Raw genomic sequence first — 20216 nt, forward strand, 5'->3', positions numbered from 1 at the left:
TATTTGCTTTGTATTACTCTGTATTAATTTGGAATATTTTAACCTTAATATCACTCTATGTTGTATTTATTGAAAATGGGAGCAGAGCACACACTTCTGTGCCCTTGTTACCTGTTGAAATTATAGAAAGCCAATTATAATAGCTTTAGTCCAATGCGCTCGATTCTGATTCTTTAGTAGAGAAAAAAACAAGAAAAAATCAACAGTTGAGTATGTTTGACTGTAAGATACCCGCCTCCTACTTCGAATAAAAGCAAAACAGTTTGGTAGTATTTTAAAAATAAACAAAAAAATATACCGCAAAAAACCTAAAATATACCTAAGGCAACATTTGGTACAATAGAGTTCAAAATAGGAGCAATTGGCCATACAAAAGTTGTTCTTAAATGACTTCTACAATTGCATCCGATCACAGCCAGGAATCATAAATAATCTTTAATTTATTATTTACGCAATAATAAATAAAAACCATAATAAAAAATAACGCTTGTTATTCGACGCTTGAGCTTCGCAAAACTTTGAAGCAAATTTGATCTACGTGCAAACATAAAAATTAATATCACTAATTCTTATAGTCTCCGAGATTTAGGTGTTCATACGGACGGACAGACAGACGACTATATCGTCTCGCCTGTTGACGCTGACCACGAATTTATATACTTCATGTGATCAGAGATGCCTCCTTCTGTATGTCACAAAAATTTATTTCCGGCACAAACTTATAATACCCTTCTACTGTATGGGTAACGGGTATTAAAACTTGTTTCGCTTCATTCAAATCAATGAATTGATGCGTTGTTATTAACATCTTAATAGTGTGTCGAAATTCTCAAGTAAATTCAATCTGAATTTATCATAAAATGTATTCGTTAGGAATGTAGCTAGATATAGATCGAACTCTTGCAGCTTGTTGTTCATAAAAGTGAAAACCGTTGTTTTTTTATATAAGCTCGTTCGCTCTGTATTATGTAGTTCGAATTGTTAGTTAGAATTTGTTGAAATAATGCTCGTCGTTTAAATTCGTTTTTTATTCGATTATTTTAAACACGCTTTGTTGGATTTCTTGTTCACTAGTATTTTTAGAAGAAATAGTATACAATTCAGCTTTATAAAAGTGTTTGCATTTTTATATAATCTATTTAAATTTTATAATCTATTTAGGCAAATTTGAAAGCTAACACAAAAATAAGCGTTCTCACATAAGTTCGAATAGCTGGGCGTAAGAGAATGACATATTAAAAATGGAACATGTGAAAAAGAACGAATTATAGTTAAAAAGGGAACTGAACTAGTACGAACGATGATACTGAGTTTGTTCAGTTCGTTCCTTTTTGTTCGTTCGTTTGTGAACCACAACACATTGAGGGAAACCAGCTTTCAGTCCATCAATAATTTATGTAATTTTTCAATTAGTTACAAATGTTACTGATATTCGAAATCTTAATGCTAACAATTAGAGATGTTATGCCAAACTTTGAGAGTAAGCTGAAATTGGAAGTAATTGTGTAGTAACTCTTTAATTAACTTTGATTTGCTCATGATGTCAGAGCAAGAATAACAACACCAAAAGAACAACAACACATACGAATGATAGTTGATGCTGTTCCCGTTGCAGTTTGTTTCCCTCTTTCTAGACTATCTATCTATAGCAGCAAGCAAACAATCAAGGAGCGAGTTGAGAGTCCAATAGTCTAACAAACTCCGACAAAACTTTCCCAAAAAAGTTTTGCTCTGTTTGTTGTTGTTGTTGGTGTTGTTGTCGTCGGTTTTATTGGTGTTGTTGGTGTTTAGTGTGGCATGTGATACGATTTTTATGTAAAACATAATTGCAGATTAGTCGCAGCGGAAATGTGAAATATAATAAAAGCAAAAAACCAAAAACAAAGCGCAAGCAAAACAAATTGTAATCGTTCTGTTGCCGCTTAAAAGGGATTAAAAGGCGTGGATTACTCGTCCAGACGGCAACAAAAAGAGTTCGAGAGAGCGACATAGAGAGAGAGAGAGAGAAATGAAGGGAGACAGATTGAATACAATTGGAAGTGTAAACAAATGAAGAGTGTTTGAAACATTCAACACTGGGCCAATTCATTCATTCATTCAACTGACTCGGCCAATTTGCTGCAACTCGAGTAGAATTCGATATATGAATATTCGGGACTCTTCATTTTCAATTAATTAAAACTCAACGAATGAAGAAAAAAAAGCATGGCAGCAACAACAAGTGGCTTAGGAGTCTTTGGCCTCAAGTATGCAGCAAAGTCTGAAATAGCATTGGGACAAGCAATCGCTCAACATTATGGTTGCACATAGCTCAAGCTGCTACCGAAACACAACTGAGTCAAAAATATGACTTCAAATTAACACACACATAGACCCACGCACCCCTTCCCACACACACACACACACACACACGCACACACACACAGACAGTCAGAGCATCATTCAGTAGGAGATGGCAATGCGTTTCGCCTATTTGCACAACAAATGAAGTTGAAAATGGCTTGGCCAAGTGCAAGTGTGTGTGTGCTCCTCTTACTCTCTCTCTCATTCTCTTTCTCTCCCTCTTGTGTGTGTGTGTGTGTGCTTGATTCAAGTATGTAGTTGTTCTTGCTGTTGTTGTTGGCCACTTTAAATGGAACGTAAATATTTGAGCTGCATTGGCAGCAACGTCCAAAGCAGAGCAGAGCAGAGCAAAGCAGAGTTGCACCTACATACACCGCTCTTCTTCTCTTGATAGCTCTGACTCTGACCCACCTGTCCTCACCTCAGAATCGGGTAATCGTCACCGTTTCCAGCTGCCATATTGATTTGCTCAATTCAATTGGCAGTCGAAATTGCAAATGGCTTCAACTTCTCATAGTTACTGCTACTAAAATCCCATTTTAGTTTCCCCTTTGATGTTTCCCCATTATGACGTGCTGTTTCCCTCTGATGTTACTTGTGGTCGAACTACTTCCTCTCTATCTTTGTCCCTCTTTCTCCCTATTTATAGTGATCGATTATACTTTGACATCTGCAATTAATTGAACGCTTGTTTCTTAATTGAATATTCCAAAAACCGAATTGAAATTTGAATAAAAATTATCGACAATTTGACTAGCTTACATTTTATAATGCGTTTTCAAAGCTATTGAACTGTAATCTGCTCGTTGCAGCTATATGTTAATTATGTTGCGGCATGCCACAGATGTCCTTGAGCCTTGTCACTGTTTCTGCAAGCGAATAAATTAGCCGCTTGCCGACAAGTCAAGGGCCACCGACGTTAGCCAGTTGTCGGTCAGCAGTCGCCGCTGGCTCTAATGAACGGGACCTCGCATAAGCATAAATTATGGGGCATGCCACAGCGTGGAGTGTGTGTGTGTTGCAGTGTGTGTGTGTGGCTGCCTCTTGGCTTATGCTCGCATATTTGCGCAGCATACTTCTGGGCGCCATACGTGAATAGCTGTGTAGCTGCAACATTGCGTACTTTTTGGCAGCGCATGCCTCGGTTCCCTCCTCTGCACTCATCCCTCCCTCCGTCCCTCCCTCCACGACCAACTTCCTTTTTTTGCGGCACACGTTGCAGTAAAAAGCATTTTGGCACGGCTTTCGCACATTTTTTCTGGGGTTTTGTTAATTTATTTTCATTTTCGTTTTCATTTTATTGTTTTTGTTTTTGTTTTTACTTTTCAAGTGTGTGTGTTCACTCTTTTGCTGTGCACTTGTCAGTGTGTGTGTGTGTGTACAATTTTTTCTTAAATTATATGTTGCTCTTTAATGATAATATATTCACAGTTTTTATTATTATAAAGTTGAACTAATCTTTTTTTTTTTATTCGTATTTGTAATATTTGTAATAATGCCTTCATATTGTTGTTACCTATTTATACGTATGTATATTTATATAAACCTTAATACATTTTATCATATTTACATTTTGGTGACTTTAAATAAGTGCGTTACTCAACGTTTCTTTCAAAGTCTGAATATATGTTTATATATATTTATTTATAATTGCGTTTAGTTGCTAAATTAAGTATTCCCTTTTTTTTGCAGATATTTATTCCTTCATTGCAGATATTTTGTGTGTGTGTGTATGTGTGTTGCTTAAATATTCTTTCAATTTCAATTTTCTAATTTTATTCTGTGAGTGCTTTGTGTAATCCATTAGCTTAAGTATTGGCTAAAATAAAATGCTTGTATCCACTAAATGTGTTCTTAACAAATTGAAATTAAAGCAATTGCATTTGCAAGTAATAATTAAAGTATAGAATATATATTTAAGCACTAAGAACTACTCAAGAAAGCTCAATAAACAAATATATATAGTATTGCACTCATTGTTTTTGGTTGCAAGTGCCACAAACAAACTAACAACATTTGCTATGCTACACAATAAACATTCAACACACTCCCAATAAACACTAACTAAACCTACGAAGACTTTCGATTTCCGACTCTCTGCTTAACCTGCTGTTAAGTATATAGTAGTAATCTATACTATATATATATTTATATACGATGTATGTGTATGACTATATGCAATGTGATATTTAACGCGCTTATCAACTAAGTATACTTTATAAATAGGCTACACTCACTTCAATTCACATTCTTTAACCTAAACTAAGCCCTCAGGAATTAAGCAACACATTATATGCCTGAAAAATTGACATACTATAATTAAGAAGTTTTCTGCTGGAGAAATCGACTACGAGAAACGTTTCTCTCGCTTTCTCTGTGTGTGTTCTTTAGAAACCTTAACTATTGTTGTATTTCACTAATGTTTGTGTTTCTTGTGTATTTTGTTGGCTTTTTGCATAAACTGCAATAAACGTTTTTCAAAAGTAAACTTAACTGATCTTTGTTGAAAGTGTTTCTTCTGGGTGAGAAAACACTATTCCATCTATCTGACTAGCAGTAACAGTAAAGCCGTTATAAGTATTCCCAAACTATTCTGTCTCAGCCCTTCGACTCCGTTGCCTTCCCCATCTCGACAAATTCCGGGATGCCGTGTGAAGTCCTCGCAATAGATCTGAAATTCGAAAGCAAAATTTCGGGAATAGAAAATATTAAATATTGCCTCGATTCTTTGATTAAAGATAAGAAATTACCTTGGTCAAACTGTCGGCGTATTTATCGACCAATTCCCTTGTGAACTTGGCTGCTTCATTGCCACAAATTTTACGCGCAGCGTTTTCTGAGCAATCCACCAGCTCATTGATGGAACTATCAAATAAAAAGAATATAAATGTAGTAATATGAAAAAAATGTTTAATCCAACTGAAATAATATGAAAATATGAAAGCTACAGTCGAGTGTGCCCAACTGTTGAAAAAAGACAGTACAGTATTAAATTCAAAATATACCAAAATTAATTAATATCACAATGCTGAAAATATACCAAGTGTTAATTTGGTATATTAATTTAGTACTATATTCTATTAAAAAAGTATATGAAAAATATACTATACAATTAAATATATACCAGATTGTCAGTCAAAGTAACTAAAACAAGCTGAATTAGTAAAAATATTATAATAAAATTCTTGAAAGCTTAAACTTAAAATTTCAAAATAAATGTAGGCCATTAATTGTTAAATAAATCGCAAGATTAATGAAGGTCAAGCATATTTCTATGCGTTTTGTGTGACGTGAACTCGTAACAAGTTTAACATAATTCAATTGAATTTAAATTTGGAAATCTTTGAAATCTGATAAACATAACTTCACATACTTTAAACGGGTTAAGCAAGTGGATTATCGGTCACTAATTAAAAAGTGAATGTCAAATGGTTTTAGATATTATAAAAATAAATATAAATAGAGAGAATACATTTGTGTTGCTTTAAAGTTAATGCTCACCAGCAAATTGTTTTGATATTCTCATTCATTGTGCTGTTTTCCTGGCTCTCCTGATTTTTATTTGGCTTGAGGAAGAACATCGTCTCCTTGTAGCGAGTGGCGCATACTTCAAAGTCCTTCTTAGCTATTTCAGAGCAATGCGCGTGCTTCAGATACTCTGTACAAATATAGAGATATGTTATTCAAGAAATATATACACTGGAAAAAAATATCAGTTTCGAAAATCAAGAACATTCATCTTAAGAGTTGTGATCTTAAAACAAGATTACTTTAGGCTCAAATTATTTAAACTAAGAGCATTGATTTGAATTTATTTAGAACGTTAATTTAAAAAATGCCAAATTCCGAAAATAAGAACTAAAATACTTAATTTTGGGTGACAAAATTCTCGAATCAATAGAAATTTCTATAAGGATTTTAACTTATAATAAGAAAGGAAAAAATCTTACACCTCTAAGATTTGTGATATGAAAAGTAGGATTTGTAACTTGAACAGTTTAGGATTTTTTCCTCTTGTTAGGAAGGAACTTGGTCTTAAGTCAAATGTTCTTGAAATCAAGTTGTGTGTTTTTAACATTAAGATTAGCATGTTCTTGACGCACTTTTTAGATAAAATTCGTAATACTAAAAACCCAATCTTGATTTGAGAACTTTCTTTGTTTAGTGTAGATATATGTGACTGTAATTAAAAATGTTCTTACCTTCCTGGAATTCGCCCTTGTTGCAGAGATCCCTGATGAACTGATTGGTGCCGTGGTAGAGCTTATTAAACTGATTCCTTTGCTGCAGATCCATGCAGCGACGTGTATAGCTTTGAATGCAACGCACACCCTTCCGCAACTCACTGAGTTTTGGGAAAAATGAATAAGTAGCGATGGAGATGCGGGGATAAGAGAGAAAAGAAGTGTTCATGGTTCATATTAGATGGGGATAACAAACGTGTTGGCGTTAATGCTATTGTTTCAATTGTGAATGCTGTGCAACTACAACTTACTGACAAAGTTTATCCAGTTCCTCCTTTTTGGCAGCACCAATCGAAAATTCCGTTGTTAACTGCAGCATCTCAAGTGGTTCGGTGCATTTGGTGAACTCCTCCTGGCCGCATTCCTCTGACCTTACGACCGCCATCAGGAGCGCTGTTTGGCACAATGCACATTTTCATTGTGAAATTCGAGTACAAAAATGTAGCAGCCAAGGATGGCGAAGAGGCGAAGAGGAAAGGAGAGAGAAGTGTGCGAGAGAAGGAGACAAATAAACAAACTGGCAAACAAACAGTGGATAGTGTTTAAGTTGAAAGCTAAAAGGCAATCTGAGACTTTGCTCCTCCCCGTCTCCCACTCACTTTCTCTCTCTCTCGCTCTCTCTTTCACACAGTCTGTCTGTCTCTATCTATCGTTTGAGTCGCACCGCGTTTGCAGCTGCAACACAAAGTTGCAAATGTGCGTCAGGGGTAATAAAGTTGGGCGTAAGTGAAATTGGCATTTCATAAATTTAAACTTTTCGGTTTTTCGGAGTAAACATTTCCTGAAACTATCCCTTGCTCTCCCTCTCTCTCATACTCTCATACTCTCTCGCTCACTCTCAGTCTCTGGGCATTCATCGTCAATGTGGCGGAAGTCACGCGACTGTCAATTAAACAGACTGACAGCTCTCGTCTGATCAGTGACGATAAGGACCGCGAGACTCAGGCGTAAACCCCAAGCCTGACCCTGATACATTTTACGTTTTATATAGAATCAGACCATATTTTGCACTCACCCATCACGAGCAGCGACGCCGCCGACCTCCAGTACCAACAATATCGATGCATTTTGTTAGCTTTGCAATTTGCGATTCACTTCAATGTTTGTTGTTGTCGCTTCACTTTAAAACTGCGGTTCACACTTTTGTTCACTTTTTACTCGCCTTCTAATTGATTCAAGACATTGACAGGTGCACGAGTGACGTCTTCGTTTAGCAACATAGTAAAAGAATAGAACGCAAATTAGGAAATGTAATTCAAGTAGTCTAGGTAAAAATAAACTCAAGCTCATAACTCATTGACAAACACAAGTAAATGCAAATCCATATGGCAATTACCTACAAATTAGCTATTAAAAAAGCTACAGTCGAGTATGCCCGACTATGAGATACCCGCCAACAATTTTCCATTAAAGCAAAGCAGTTCGAAAGTTATATTAATATTGAAATATGTAAAGTTAACATATCCAACTAAAATTTAATGCATTAGTGCATTAAAAATATGCCATAGACTATATGGTATATATATATATAATATATAGTATATACAGCTGTGAACTTTGAAATAGCAGTGCGACACCAAAAAATTAAATAGCTAATTTTCAGCATATTAAATTTTGTTAGTTGATCCCCGGCACATTATTTTTGTAAAATGGAACATAAAGATAGGAAACAATCAAAATCCCCGTTAGATTTGTTCACTTTTTCTGAAGTTTTGAATAGCAATTTTTTCTTTTCTTCCACATCATGCTGTTGTAACTAAATTTTATCTGTTTTTTTTTTCAATTTTAAACGCGCGGGTCACTAGCACTGCTATTTCAAAGTTCACAACTGTATATAATGCAGTAGTAAATCGTCAGAAGTCAAAACAAATTACGAAAGCTTTACAGCCGGCTTTTGCCATATAAAAACTTGATCTTGTAACAACAAAATGTTCTGTTCAATAGTCTCAGAGATTTAGGGTTCATACAAGCAGAAGGACAAACAAACAGAAATATAGTCTTTACTGATGACGTTGATTTTTACATTATTTTTCATAAATTTCGTCAAATTGGCGTGCTTTCTTGTTTTTTCTCTTGCGTTTAGCACATTGTCTAATTATGACATTATTTTAATTAGGTTTTCTAATTAAATAAATCTAGATACCAAGAAAAATTATTAGCTTTAGATCGAAGAATTATTAGCCTCCGTATCAGACTTTTCTCGTTCTATTCTTGGTCATGCTACTATACCATTTTTCTCGATTTATCTTGAATATAAACAAATTTAATTTATTGGCCAAAAACCGTACAAAATATAAAATGTTAGCATAAATCCTTTTCTATGTATGGAAGTGATAAATTATATTTTTCATTTTTATTAAATTTTGTTAGACTCTTTAAAAAATATTAAAATACCGACTACAGCGAAATATTTCTGTTTCTCACTGTTGCTATTTTGTTAGTTTTAATTAATTGCAAATCGAATTATAAATACAATCTTTCACAATTTAAAAACGCAATAAACAAAAATACTCAAAATGAAAACAAATTCTATAAATACAAAGAAAACAAAAAATGATGAGAAGAAAAGTGAAAGCGAAAGTGTCGCTAATATTTGTGTTTGTTCTTGTTGTTGATCTCATAGCCGAAGATGAGTGAATTTCAATGTGAATGGGTGTGAGTAAATTTGAGTATTCGAATCGAATTTGTGTTATTTTTGAGCAAATAATAAGTTCAAAGTACACTGTTCTCTACAGCGTCGTATTAACCCACTTGCAAATCAATGGGAAAGGGTATGAATGTACTCGCAATAATATAAGCACTTCGAAAACAGTCTTTAATGGTTTTTAAAGATAATGTTGTCTGTAAAATCATCGTTATAGCCATTTGTTTGTAATAGTCCCATTGTATTTTGTAATTAGTCTGGTGTCTGAACATTCACCATTTGTATATGCAAATCTAAATGAGTTTTTTTTTACTGCGCAATAAGTAATTAAAATTGATGCATGTTTTAAGCATTACAATTCAAACTACTGAATAACTAACATTTTAATTAAAGGTCATTTGTACTAATGTTAGTGACACGTGTTTAAATATGAAATATATCCAGATATCGAAGATCATTTAGAATTATTAATAAGAATAATAAAATTAGGAGACTCAATTATTAAAAAACAAGTTCAGTTATTTAATTGAAAACAAGTTAAGTTTATTAAATCTAATTTAATGAAAGAGAAAGAAGTTATGTTAATTTGGGATATTGACACAGACTAGTTGCATAAATAATTATAATTATAATATAAATAATGCAAATTATATATTTAACTTGTTGCATCAACTAACTTTGTATGCAAATGAATATACCCAACTTTATGTAAGCTACACTGCAATTCACCATATGAAATTGTGTAGGCGTGAGAAATAAGCACAACAAAAAAAAAAGAAATAAAAACACAAAAATAAGAAAAGCAACGAAATCAAAACGAATTTCTTTACATGTGGGGCTTTTTGCCAAAATCTGCTTCCCCTTGTTTTTCTCTTTTTTTTCTGTTATTTTTGTAGTCTACGAGTACTGCATCGCTGCAGGTGTATGCGTTTGTGTGCGAGGGTGAGTGCGAGTGCGAGTGTGTAAGTGTATGAGTATGAGTATGGGAGTGTGTCGTTTTATATTTGTTATGTTATCTCTTTTAAAGCACTTTAGTGTTCATAAATAAACAAAGGCACATTTCCAATATCTTTTCATATTTCTCGAAAATGGGGATTGTTTATTTTCAATTAATTGTTTACAAATACGAGAAAGCATTGCTATTGTTATTGTTGAGCGAGGTCAGTTACTGTCTACCCGGGTTCTTTAATAGACTTCAAACAAGTGGCAAGGCAAATCAACCTCTGTGACATTTTAGATATAATTTGTATTCATTTAATATTGCATTTCATGGTAGTTGTTATCGGTTTACAATTTGCAATTAGAAAGAACAACACAAACTTGATTTTCCACATGGAATACGCTAGTAAAACATTTTGCATTTGCTTGCAAAGTAAATTGGCAATGATCAATTGTCTGCTCTCTGCTTTTGCCTCAATTGATAAACGAAGAAAACAAAACACTTAAGAGCACAGAAACAAGTGTAATGGAACGCCAAGTGAAACGCCCGATTGTCGCAAAATAAAATGAGTAAAGCAAAACTGAAAATGAAAACGAAAATGAAATTGTACGAGTCTTATTTTTAAGACTCATCAGAGATTGCATTGCACTGCGCACAGTGGGCCTTGAAAGTGATCGCCAACGGGGAGTTGAGCTGGGCGGTGATTCGAAAGAGTGCAAAGAGACAAAAGGAATGCAGTCGGACGAGCCTCTCGCCCGATCACACTCGATCTGTGTACTGTGCTGCTGAGTGTGTGCAGGCAGCCGGCGTAGAAATCAGGTTTTATTTTATTTATTTTTATATTTATTTTTACTGCTGATGTGCGCAGACTTTGCGTGTACGTTTGTTTAACTTGTGAAGTAAATTAATGTGAAGTGAGGTAAATAAAGTAAATGATTAACTGTTACTATTTTCGCATTGATTACTTGAGAGCATTCACACCTGCGCGACGATCGGCCACGAGATTTAAAACACTTTCCAAGTTGCCAGCAACTGTTGAGACGCAAGCGCGCCGCGTTGTTCGTCGTGCGAGTAACCAAAACGTACTGAAGAAGTAGCAGCAACAGCAACAGCTACAACAGTGACAGCAGCGATGGAAGCAGCGACAGCGACTGCAGTAGCAGCAGCGAAGAGCAGAGTGGGCGACCGACCCACACCAAAGCTAAACAACTTCGTTGGCACACGAATGGCTTTCGGTCGACACACGTCGTGCATGTTGCTGGCAACATTTCAAAAATGTTGCTGGCGCATGCTGTTCGCGCTGAAACAACAGGTATTTGTATGTTGCTATAGCAATTATTGTTGCTTGCCCAGCTGCATTTGGCATTTGATAACGCAATCCACTCAGCTGATGTGATAGCTGTCGAAACTGGATTTAAATTCTTGCACTTTTGTTTTATTGTATGATCCACTTGCGTTTGATTTACTATAATCAGTTGAACAACAATTGATAATTGTCCAGGGTACTTTTTTTTTTAATTAATTGAATAAGCCAAACCCATTGAATTTCCTGTTAGAGCGATAAGATGTATTTTACTGCTATCGAACTGTCTGATGGCCTCGTCAAAACGCCAATAAGCCTTAGACAATTGTTACCAATAATTTCATTTTGCTTTGTTAAATATTTGTTATTTATATTTGCGCAATGCAAACAGCAACACCAACAGCAACAGCAACAACATCTACAGCACTAGTCACGGCAACAACAAACAAAAGACAGCGGCGTCACTTCAAATCAAGTGTCGAAATTTACACGTGTGTCCTTTTGTTTTCCTTGTCATGCAGCAGCTATCTCGCTCACCCGTGCTCCCGACAAGTGCCTGTGAAGTGGCCGCAGGTTTTTGTTTTTATTATACCCTCTACCAGAAAAAAGGAGTATTAATGCGTGAAAACATTCCAATTCTCTTTTCGTTTTATTTTCGCTTTATTTTACTCGTTGTTACATTCGCACTTCGCTTGTTAAATGGACTTTCTTATGGTGGGAAGTTAACATGGGTATTTCGTAGTCGAGCACGATTTGTTAGTGTTCTCTTCTCATTGTTTGTATTCTCTTAATATGCAACATTCGTTGAGTTGAGCTTTGTTTGCTATATGCCAATTTACCGTAATGTTTGTGTATTTGTTGTAAATAATAACTAAATTAGGCAGCGATTTGCTTTTCCTTTTTGTCGTATTTGTTCAGTTCATGCTAGAAAAGTTCAGGGCCAATAATCGTATGTCATGACAGGTTAGAGTGCTCTATGAAGTGAAATATGGATTCATAAATAATTTAATCACTGCCCAGCGATTTTCCCATTGATTGAATAATGCACCAAAATGTGACTTGCATTTGTTGATTACATACAATATACAATGTTGACGCACATACATATGTATTTACTGTCGACGGCTATCACAAATATCGTTGATTACATTCACTGTTCAATAACCATTTAATAAATCCCGCCAATGCGACAATTAAATCAATCCGCATAGTAGAAGTAAAAAGTATCATTTTGTATAATTTCAAATTTGTTACATTTGGAGTATTTGATTATAATTAGAATTGCATTTCGTGGTGCACACAATTCTATCAATGCAAATGCAATTTTAACGTAAACGAAAAACAAAAGTGCATTAATATAGGTCAAGGCCATCCCCATAAAAGAGCGTTTTACTTATTAAACAGAGTGTAAACTAAAGCTTACGATTTCAAAAAAGTTAGAGTACAATTTTGAATTTTAAAAATGCTAAGTATTTAAAAAAATGCAGTCTCCTAACTTACCATTAATTGATAGATCACGATAAATATATAATAGTTAAATAAAAAATATGTCTTTCTATTCCAAGGTCAAATTTAGAGTTAAGACGCTCTATAGAATAAGATTACTATAAATATATATAGTATATATTTTTTTTTTGCACCGATTTACATTTATCTCAAGCTTTTTGTTGTATGATAATTTGTTTATCTAGAAACTGCTGAATAATAATAATATCAATACAAAAAACGGTTAATGACGCACTTAAAATTGATAAGAACTTTGTTTTTCAATTTTGTGGATAAAATATAAATGTAATGATTGTTATACTCGTTATATGAATGTATGTGTGCCAACAGGAAGTGTATTAAAGGGGCTAAGGGAGGCATCTTCAACAGCATATAGATATATATGTACATATGTATATTATCGATCAACATCCGAACTTGTTTTTAATTAACTTCACATTAATTAACTTTAACTCTGATTATGCAAAAATACTTACTTGTTGATTAGAAATGAGCGTCACAAACAAAAAAATTGAAAAAAAAAGATTTTGTTTTATATTTGTTTGAAAGTAGACTATCTTAAGTATCATGAAGTGGCTTAGTGACACCAAGAATGGGAAATAGCGAACGTATTGTTGTATATTAATACGTTCGCGATTTCCGATTCTATTGTATAGGTAAACAACAATTGATAAATATGAAAAGCATATAGAGTGTGTGGCAGTCTGTGAAATACCCGTTACTCATTTTCAAGAATAACTATTGATTTAGTAAATACTAACGTGTAAATCTATCTCTTATAATTTTTTAGGTCCAAATGTTTATTTAGGCAAAAGGAAAACATTAAAACATCTCATTGGTAGCGGGAGTACAAACAATATATTGTAGAAACAAGATATATGTTGTAAGATGACCATAATTGCTCTGTGCTTATTGTATCAGAGTTCACTGACGCATTATACATATATCAATATCAAAAAGTCTATTTTAAACCTTAACTTATATACCGTCATATCTGATCGGGATTTTTCTGTGTTTTCCCCAATCCCTTCAGTTAATGATGGTTTACTAGTAGATTAAAAATCTCTAAATTTTTAAATTCGCGAATTCGTAAATTTTTTACTGAATTTATTATATATAATTGTTTTAAAATGTACAGTCCTCGATATTCTTGATTATGCAATATCAAATACCAATATAACGGACAACTCTCTTAGAAATATTCAAAACATTTTATAATTCACAAAATTTTAACTTTATTAAAATTTTATGTTGTTTTTTGCACTGCTGATAAATTATCATTAATTTGTTAGTCACTTAAGTGTCTAGTGTGTTATTCTTTTCTCTTTATTTGCATGTTAATTATTTACCAGAATACACAAACAGTTTACACTCTTACTATTAAAGACTTGAATTTTCTTAATTTTCCGAAATATTCTGGAATTTCCATATCATCTTTGTATCTAAATTCTTTCATATACAACTACAGTATTCAATTTATTCATATGCTTTTTAATATCATTATGAACTGACAGGAAACTTAAATAGTCGCAGTGCTACGACTAAAAGTAGTGCAGCAAGAGTTTTTTTTTATATATTGTTTCATCTTTATGAACAAAGCTCAGAAGGTCAGCTATTGTGACTGTCAGAAGGTGTGCATATGTGTGTGTTTGTGAGTAGGTGTGTGTGTGTCGAGGTCATTACCATTGGACACATGCGTAAGGATGACAGGAAAGAGCTTAAAGCCATTGCTTATTCGACAAACGAAAACAGAAGGAAGTTTATTTTATTTGCGTTGGCTACGCTCACAACAGCAGCAACAACAATGCAACGGCAGCAGGCCATACCCTAACACCTACAGCCATACACATACATGCACACACAAACACATGCACAGCCCGGCACACACAAACAATAGCAATATCGTGCATTAAGCGCGACAATAACAACAAGAACAACAACAACATCAAGAACCCAGAAATAACGGTGAAAGTGACTGGCGACCTACACAGCGAGTGCGAGAAGGATGGAATCCCTTGGCTTTACCCGCTTTGTGTTCTCTTACTGCATTAGTGTGCGTTTGAAGTTTGCAAGTTTTAGTCATTGTTGTTGCCTTTGCTTTGGCTGGCGAGTCGCAAGTTCTCTCAACTGTTGATGTTTACATTTAGCGTTTGGATTTATGAACTCCGCATGCGAAGCACGTAGCATTGGACAATTTAAAGTTTCGCTCCCACACACTTACTCCTTCTCTCCCACTCACACTCACACACACATGCACACACTCGCACTCGCAAACCAAAGCACACTGTCGCTGAGCGTACACCGTTAAAAGGCTAAGTTAAGGGAAACAACAGGACAATTGGTCTATGAGCTGATGACAATAACAAAAATCTTCGTCTATGCGTCCCCCACTTTCCTTCCACGTATTTACGCTTAGTTTAGTTTTATTAGTTAAGCAACAATGCTAAAGAAAAAAGTTAAAAAAAAAATTAATGACTACGTGAACTTTGCTTGTCTACGACTAGCTTGAATAGGGCAGGGGAAAGGGGAGGTGCTTTGAACAACTGGAAAACAACTGACCAACTAACTGCGAATGGTGCACACTAGGTATCGGCTAAGCTTTTTATGGCAACATTCACACTACGGTTGTTGTCCATGCTAAGCTTTTATGGCAACTTACTCTGCCATCGCACTTGCTGAGAAACGCAGAGGTATTTATTTGGAATATGTTTAAAATGATAATTATAAATGTTGTGCCATTAATAATAATATTATAGCAAAAATATTTTTTACAAAATTATTTATTGAAAATAGATTTTGTAAATGCATATATTTTGACAAATTTCGTATGAAACAAGTAAATAGTAAAGATTTCGTTCTAGCCGGAGTCGTTTGAAGTGAAATTGACTTGTAGGCTGATTATCTTGCACCGTGGCGTACAAATTGCGATGATTAGACCGTTAATTGTAGCGCGTAAATCTAACAAACAGGCAGAAAACACCGCATCACAACATTCATCAGGCGCCGGGCAAAGGCTGAGCACCAAAGTCAAGACACCAAGAGGCCGTCAGGCGAGGCCAAGCGGTTGCTTGCCAGGATTTACGAGCCGCATTAGCAGTAACGTCAGCTGCAGCAGCAGCAGTTTGCAACAGATCTGGGTCTGGTGGTTCATAAGCAAATTTCTGCAACAAGTAACTAGCAACTAGCAACTTGGCTCTCAGCTCTCAGCTCGCAACGGGCAGGCAACTAGCTACTGGCAGGCCGTCAGCACTTTGGTCAAGTTGGAGTTCCAGTTTTGGTCTTCGGCTCGGTCTCTGACAGTGTTTACGACCGCGTTGACAGTTTAAATCGCAGTGTGCTCGTATATTTTGACGTTTTACAGGCTATAGTTTAATTTACGTATGTGTGTGAGAGGCAGAGAGAGGGGAGGAGACAGGGGGAGAGTAAATAGCAGCAGCAGTTGAAGCACTTGTCGCTAGCGCATGTTGCCTAGACGCAGGCGCAACAACGTGAGAAAGTGTGCGTCGCGATTTCAGTGTTCATTATTGTGACCCGACTATGGGTTAACAATCACTTGAGCCCCAAACACTGAGGCAGCTTCGGCAGCTTCAGCTGCCTACACAGCGAAACGGAGCAACAGACAGCGGACGGACGGACAGACGGACAGCGGACAGCGGAGAAACAAACTGCTGCCGCAGCCATTGAGTCTCTTCTGTTATGGCCTTGTTTGGGGCCTACTCGATGGGGCCGGGTCGGGCCAGTGATTTAATCGCCACTGCCCAAAAACTTATAATAAGTTATGAGTACTCGTATTTCTACGTTCGATTCGTTCGTTCGTTTGTTCGTGCACGTTAAAGTAGCGTGGAATATGTAGCATTTCATTGTTGTTGTTGTTGTTGCCAGTTAGTGGAGTGTGTGGAGTGCGTAGCAAGCACTCGATCAACAAAAGGCATCACTTGGATGTCGCCTCAAGTGGATATGCGGCACAAAGTGTTGAAATAAACTACAGCAACTACAACAACCGCAATACTCTCTGCAGCTCACTCTCGCTCTATGGCTATCTCACTCTCTCCCTCTCTCGCTCTCTCTCTCTCTTTCGCGATGCCTCTCTCCACTTTTAAGCAGCAGCCACAGCAATCAAATCAAATAACTGTCAGATTAAAGAGCACTCGCCCCCAGCAGCTTCAGCAGCCCCTGCATCAGCTGTTCTTCAACGCTTCAGCTTCAGCTTCAGACTGAGCTTGAGAATGGGACAAACAGTGAAAAGAACTTGTCAGCCTGCTTCGATGTCTCATTGGCTACTTCCTCAACTAATATGCGTATCATCTTATGACTTATCAAGCACTTTTGCTATGCCCTATTACTAAAGCACTTCTATTCCAAACAAAAATCATTTCCAATTATTGCTACCTATTGTTTCTTATTCTCTTTGCAATGGTGAGAACTTTTAAAAGTTATTTTTAATTAAGGTGTGGGCTGTGGCTGTAAAAGTACGTTAAACTCTTTCTAGGATTAAGTACATAACAATTTAGATAAGAGTTATAGTATTATATTACATGTTTTTAATATTTATGATAAGTGTCAATGAAATTAATCTAAACTATTTATCATCTATAACTCTAAGATAATTGGGAATTTAGTATTTATCACCCAATTCTTTTTATATTATTTGCAAAAATGTACAGAGAAACCTGAGTCAGAATTTCATTACGAAATTTTTTGTGAAAAATGTCTATAAAATATCGAAATATAATAATAAATATTCCATTTATCTTTAAGCTCTATCGCAGAAGATAGTTTTTATTATCATAAGATCTTTCATAAAAAAGAAAGTGCTGTGGTGAAACAGATGGCAATAATATTCGAAAAATAAAATTACAACCATTATGTTTGTGGCTTGCCTACGATAATATTTTATTGTTGTAGTATTTGTCGTCACCGGCTGCTTATACGTATACGATAAAACCCCAATCATGACGAAAAAGTAAAATAAATATTTTTTTGACGCATTTCATTGATCCCTTTTATTATGGAATTTGCACATGGCAAATATTTGCAAACGATCGTAAAAAGATTAAAAAAATCAAATCTTATCTTAAACTAATAAAACAAATTTAATTAAAATAATTAATGGAATGAATTCCCTTAATTGTTTACTATATAAAATTAAAAAAAAAAATATGCCTTAAAGTCGAAATCCATCTTTTTAAACATATGTATTTTAAAACGCAGTTTGAAGCAAGCATAACTTTTTCTTTAAAAATGAAAAGTCTGAAACCAATAATTTTCCCATTAATCCCAACAATTCGTATCAATTCACTTTTTTCTTAAATAAAATTTTCGTCTCGTTCAAATGGTTTTGTTTTTACCTCTCTAAATCTTATGCATTTTGTTTATTGACCGTAAAGTAATTTTTTATTTCCGATTGCATTTTAATTACAAACCAACCATATCCTTATTTTACAAGTAATAATAAAGACAAATTATAGCTTGAGTTGTTTATAAATATATGTTATTCAAAGCACTCTGTGGTTGCAATTATTTATCGATATTATGTTGTTAACGCTTAATAAAAGTTATATTTAGATTGGTTTGTAACACATAGATGAAGTAATCTCCGTCGCCATGCGAACTCGCATAAATACTTTTGATCTGCAAATACTTTCTAAGCTGTCAAATTGTATTTATTGCTACAACCCCCAACAATACTCAAATTTTTTACCAGCTACCCATAGGGTAGAAGAGTATTATAAGTTTATGTCTTCAGGCAATGTAACATATGTAACAGGCTAAAGGATTTATTTCCGATTCTTAATCAGCGTCAACAACCAAGACAATAAAGTCATGTCCGTCTCTCCGTCTGTCTGTCAGTCTGTCCGTTTGTCTGTCGCCCGTCTGTCTCTGAGACTACAAGTGTTAGAGTTAACACATGGGCTAAAAAGTCCCGGGCCTAACAAAGACAACACGCTTTTTTTTGGTTCAAAATTGGCTTTACTCATCAACTTAATCTTTATCAAGAGCATCGCAATCATTCCAGAACCGCTGTAACATTTCAATATCAATTTTTTAGAACGATTTATTTTTTGCCTCAAAATAGGGTTCAATTTCAGTGATAACCTCTTAATTCGGTCGACATTTTTTACCGGCGAGCATTTTTTCAGGACTGCGAACCTCCAGAAGTGCTGGGAGCCTAATCTGGCGAACCCGTACGGTGGATGTGCTATAATATTTTTTTAACAGCTCTTGTAATTTTTGCACGGGATTTTCTCAAATTTTTGCCACGCCTACTTCCGCCCCGATATGGACAAAAAAAAGCAATGACAAGAGTAGTTTAACGCCAGTATTTATGAATCCTAATAATTTGAGATCAGATAAAAATTGTCGAATTTATTTAAGAAATACCGCCTACTTTGGTTGATAATCTGATATATTTTGCACTATATGGTATATTTTGAATGTAGTACTATATAAATATAACATATACATACATTATATTTGTATATTTTTAGTATATTGTTTTATGTTTTTAGTATATTGTTTTTGTATATTTTAAAATTCATGCAGCACTGTTTTGCTTTTATTCAAAATGGGTAGCGGGTATCTCACAGTCGAGCACACTCGACTTACTTTTGTTTCTTTCTTCCTTGCTTTTATTTTTAATTTTGTTCTGATACTATATAATATAGAAATTGATACATTTTTGTAAGTTTAAATGAAATTATATATTTATTTTATTGAATGCGCATACCAATTGGATATAAAGTAAAGTTTAGTACTTCACTAATTCCAATTTATTTTTTCTATCTTAGTTATTAATATTTCAAGTTCTGAGCCTTAAAATAATCAATATCATTGAGACACTTTGCATAGGCATTACAAAATGGAATTTACTAAAACTTTAAATCATACATTTCTATAGTCAATTAAATTTGTAGAAAGTAACATCTACTTTAATCATTAAAATTGTTACAAATTGTGTTCTATTCCTAATTAGAGAACGTGTTGATAATTTGTGATAACTCTTTCTGCAGCTTAGTAAATTTAGGATAGAACCAACAAAAAAAAAAAAACTCTTAGACAATGACATTAAAAATTTAGCGGTTGCTAACCTAAAAAAACACCCAAATGGTCATTGATACTGAAGTCATCCCAAAATCTCTGGGCCATTAATGAGTGCGAGCATCAAGGGAAAAGTTCAAGCAAACAGCAGAAACAACAACAACAACAGCAGCCGCAGCAACAGCAACAACAATAAGA

General features: G+C 34.8%; 1 protein-coding gene across 2 annotated transcripts; it reads right to left on the reverse strand.

The window, feature by feature from the left end:
- Positions 1-3602: 3602 nt before the first annotated feature.
- LOC133842379 (uncharacterized) lies at positions 3603-11297 on the reverse strand. 2 transcript variants are annotated; one of them, XM_062275444.1, is made up of 7 exons: positions 11153-11297; positions 7603-7791; positions 6839-6980; positions 6546-6688; positions 5845-6001; positions 5094-5208; positions 3603-5014 (listed from the first exon to the last, which is right to left on the reverse strand). In XM_062275444.1, the coding sequence occupies exons 2-7, from the start codon at positions 7652-7654 to the stop codon at positions 4886-4888; spliced, it is 738 nt and encodes a 245-aa protein (XP_062131428.1). In that variant the 5' UTR covers positions 7655-7791; positions 11153-11297; the 3' UTR covers positions 3603-4885. The 2 variants fall into 2 exon arrangements, with proteins under 2 accessions (XP_062131428.1, XP_062131429.1); XM_062275445.1 differs by having other exon boundaries at positions 11137-11275.
- Positions 11298-20216: the final 8919 nt, after the last annotated feature.

This window comes from Drosophila sulfurigaster, chromosome 3 (assembly GCF_023558435.1).
Source record: "Drosophila sulfurigaster albostrigata strain 15112-1811.04 chromosome 3, ASM2355843v2, whole genome shotgun sequence".
NCBI classification, from domain to species: Eukaryota; Metazoa; Arthropoda; class Insecta; order Diptera; family Drosophilidae; genus Drosophila; species Drosophila sulfurigaster.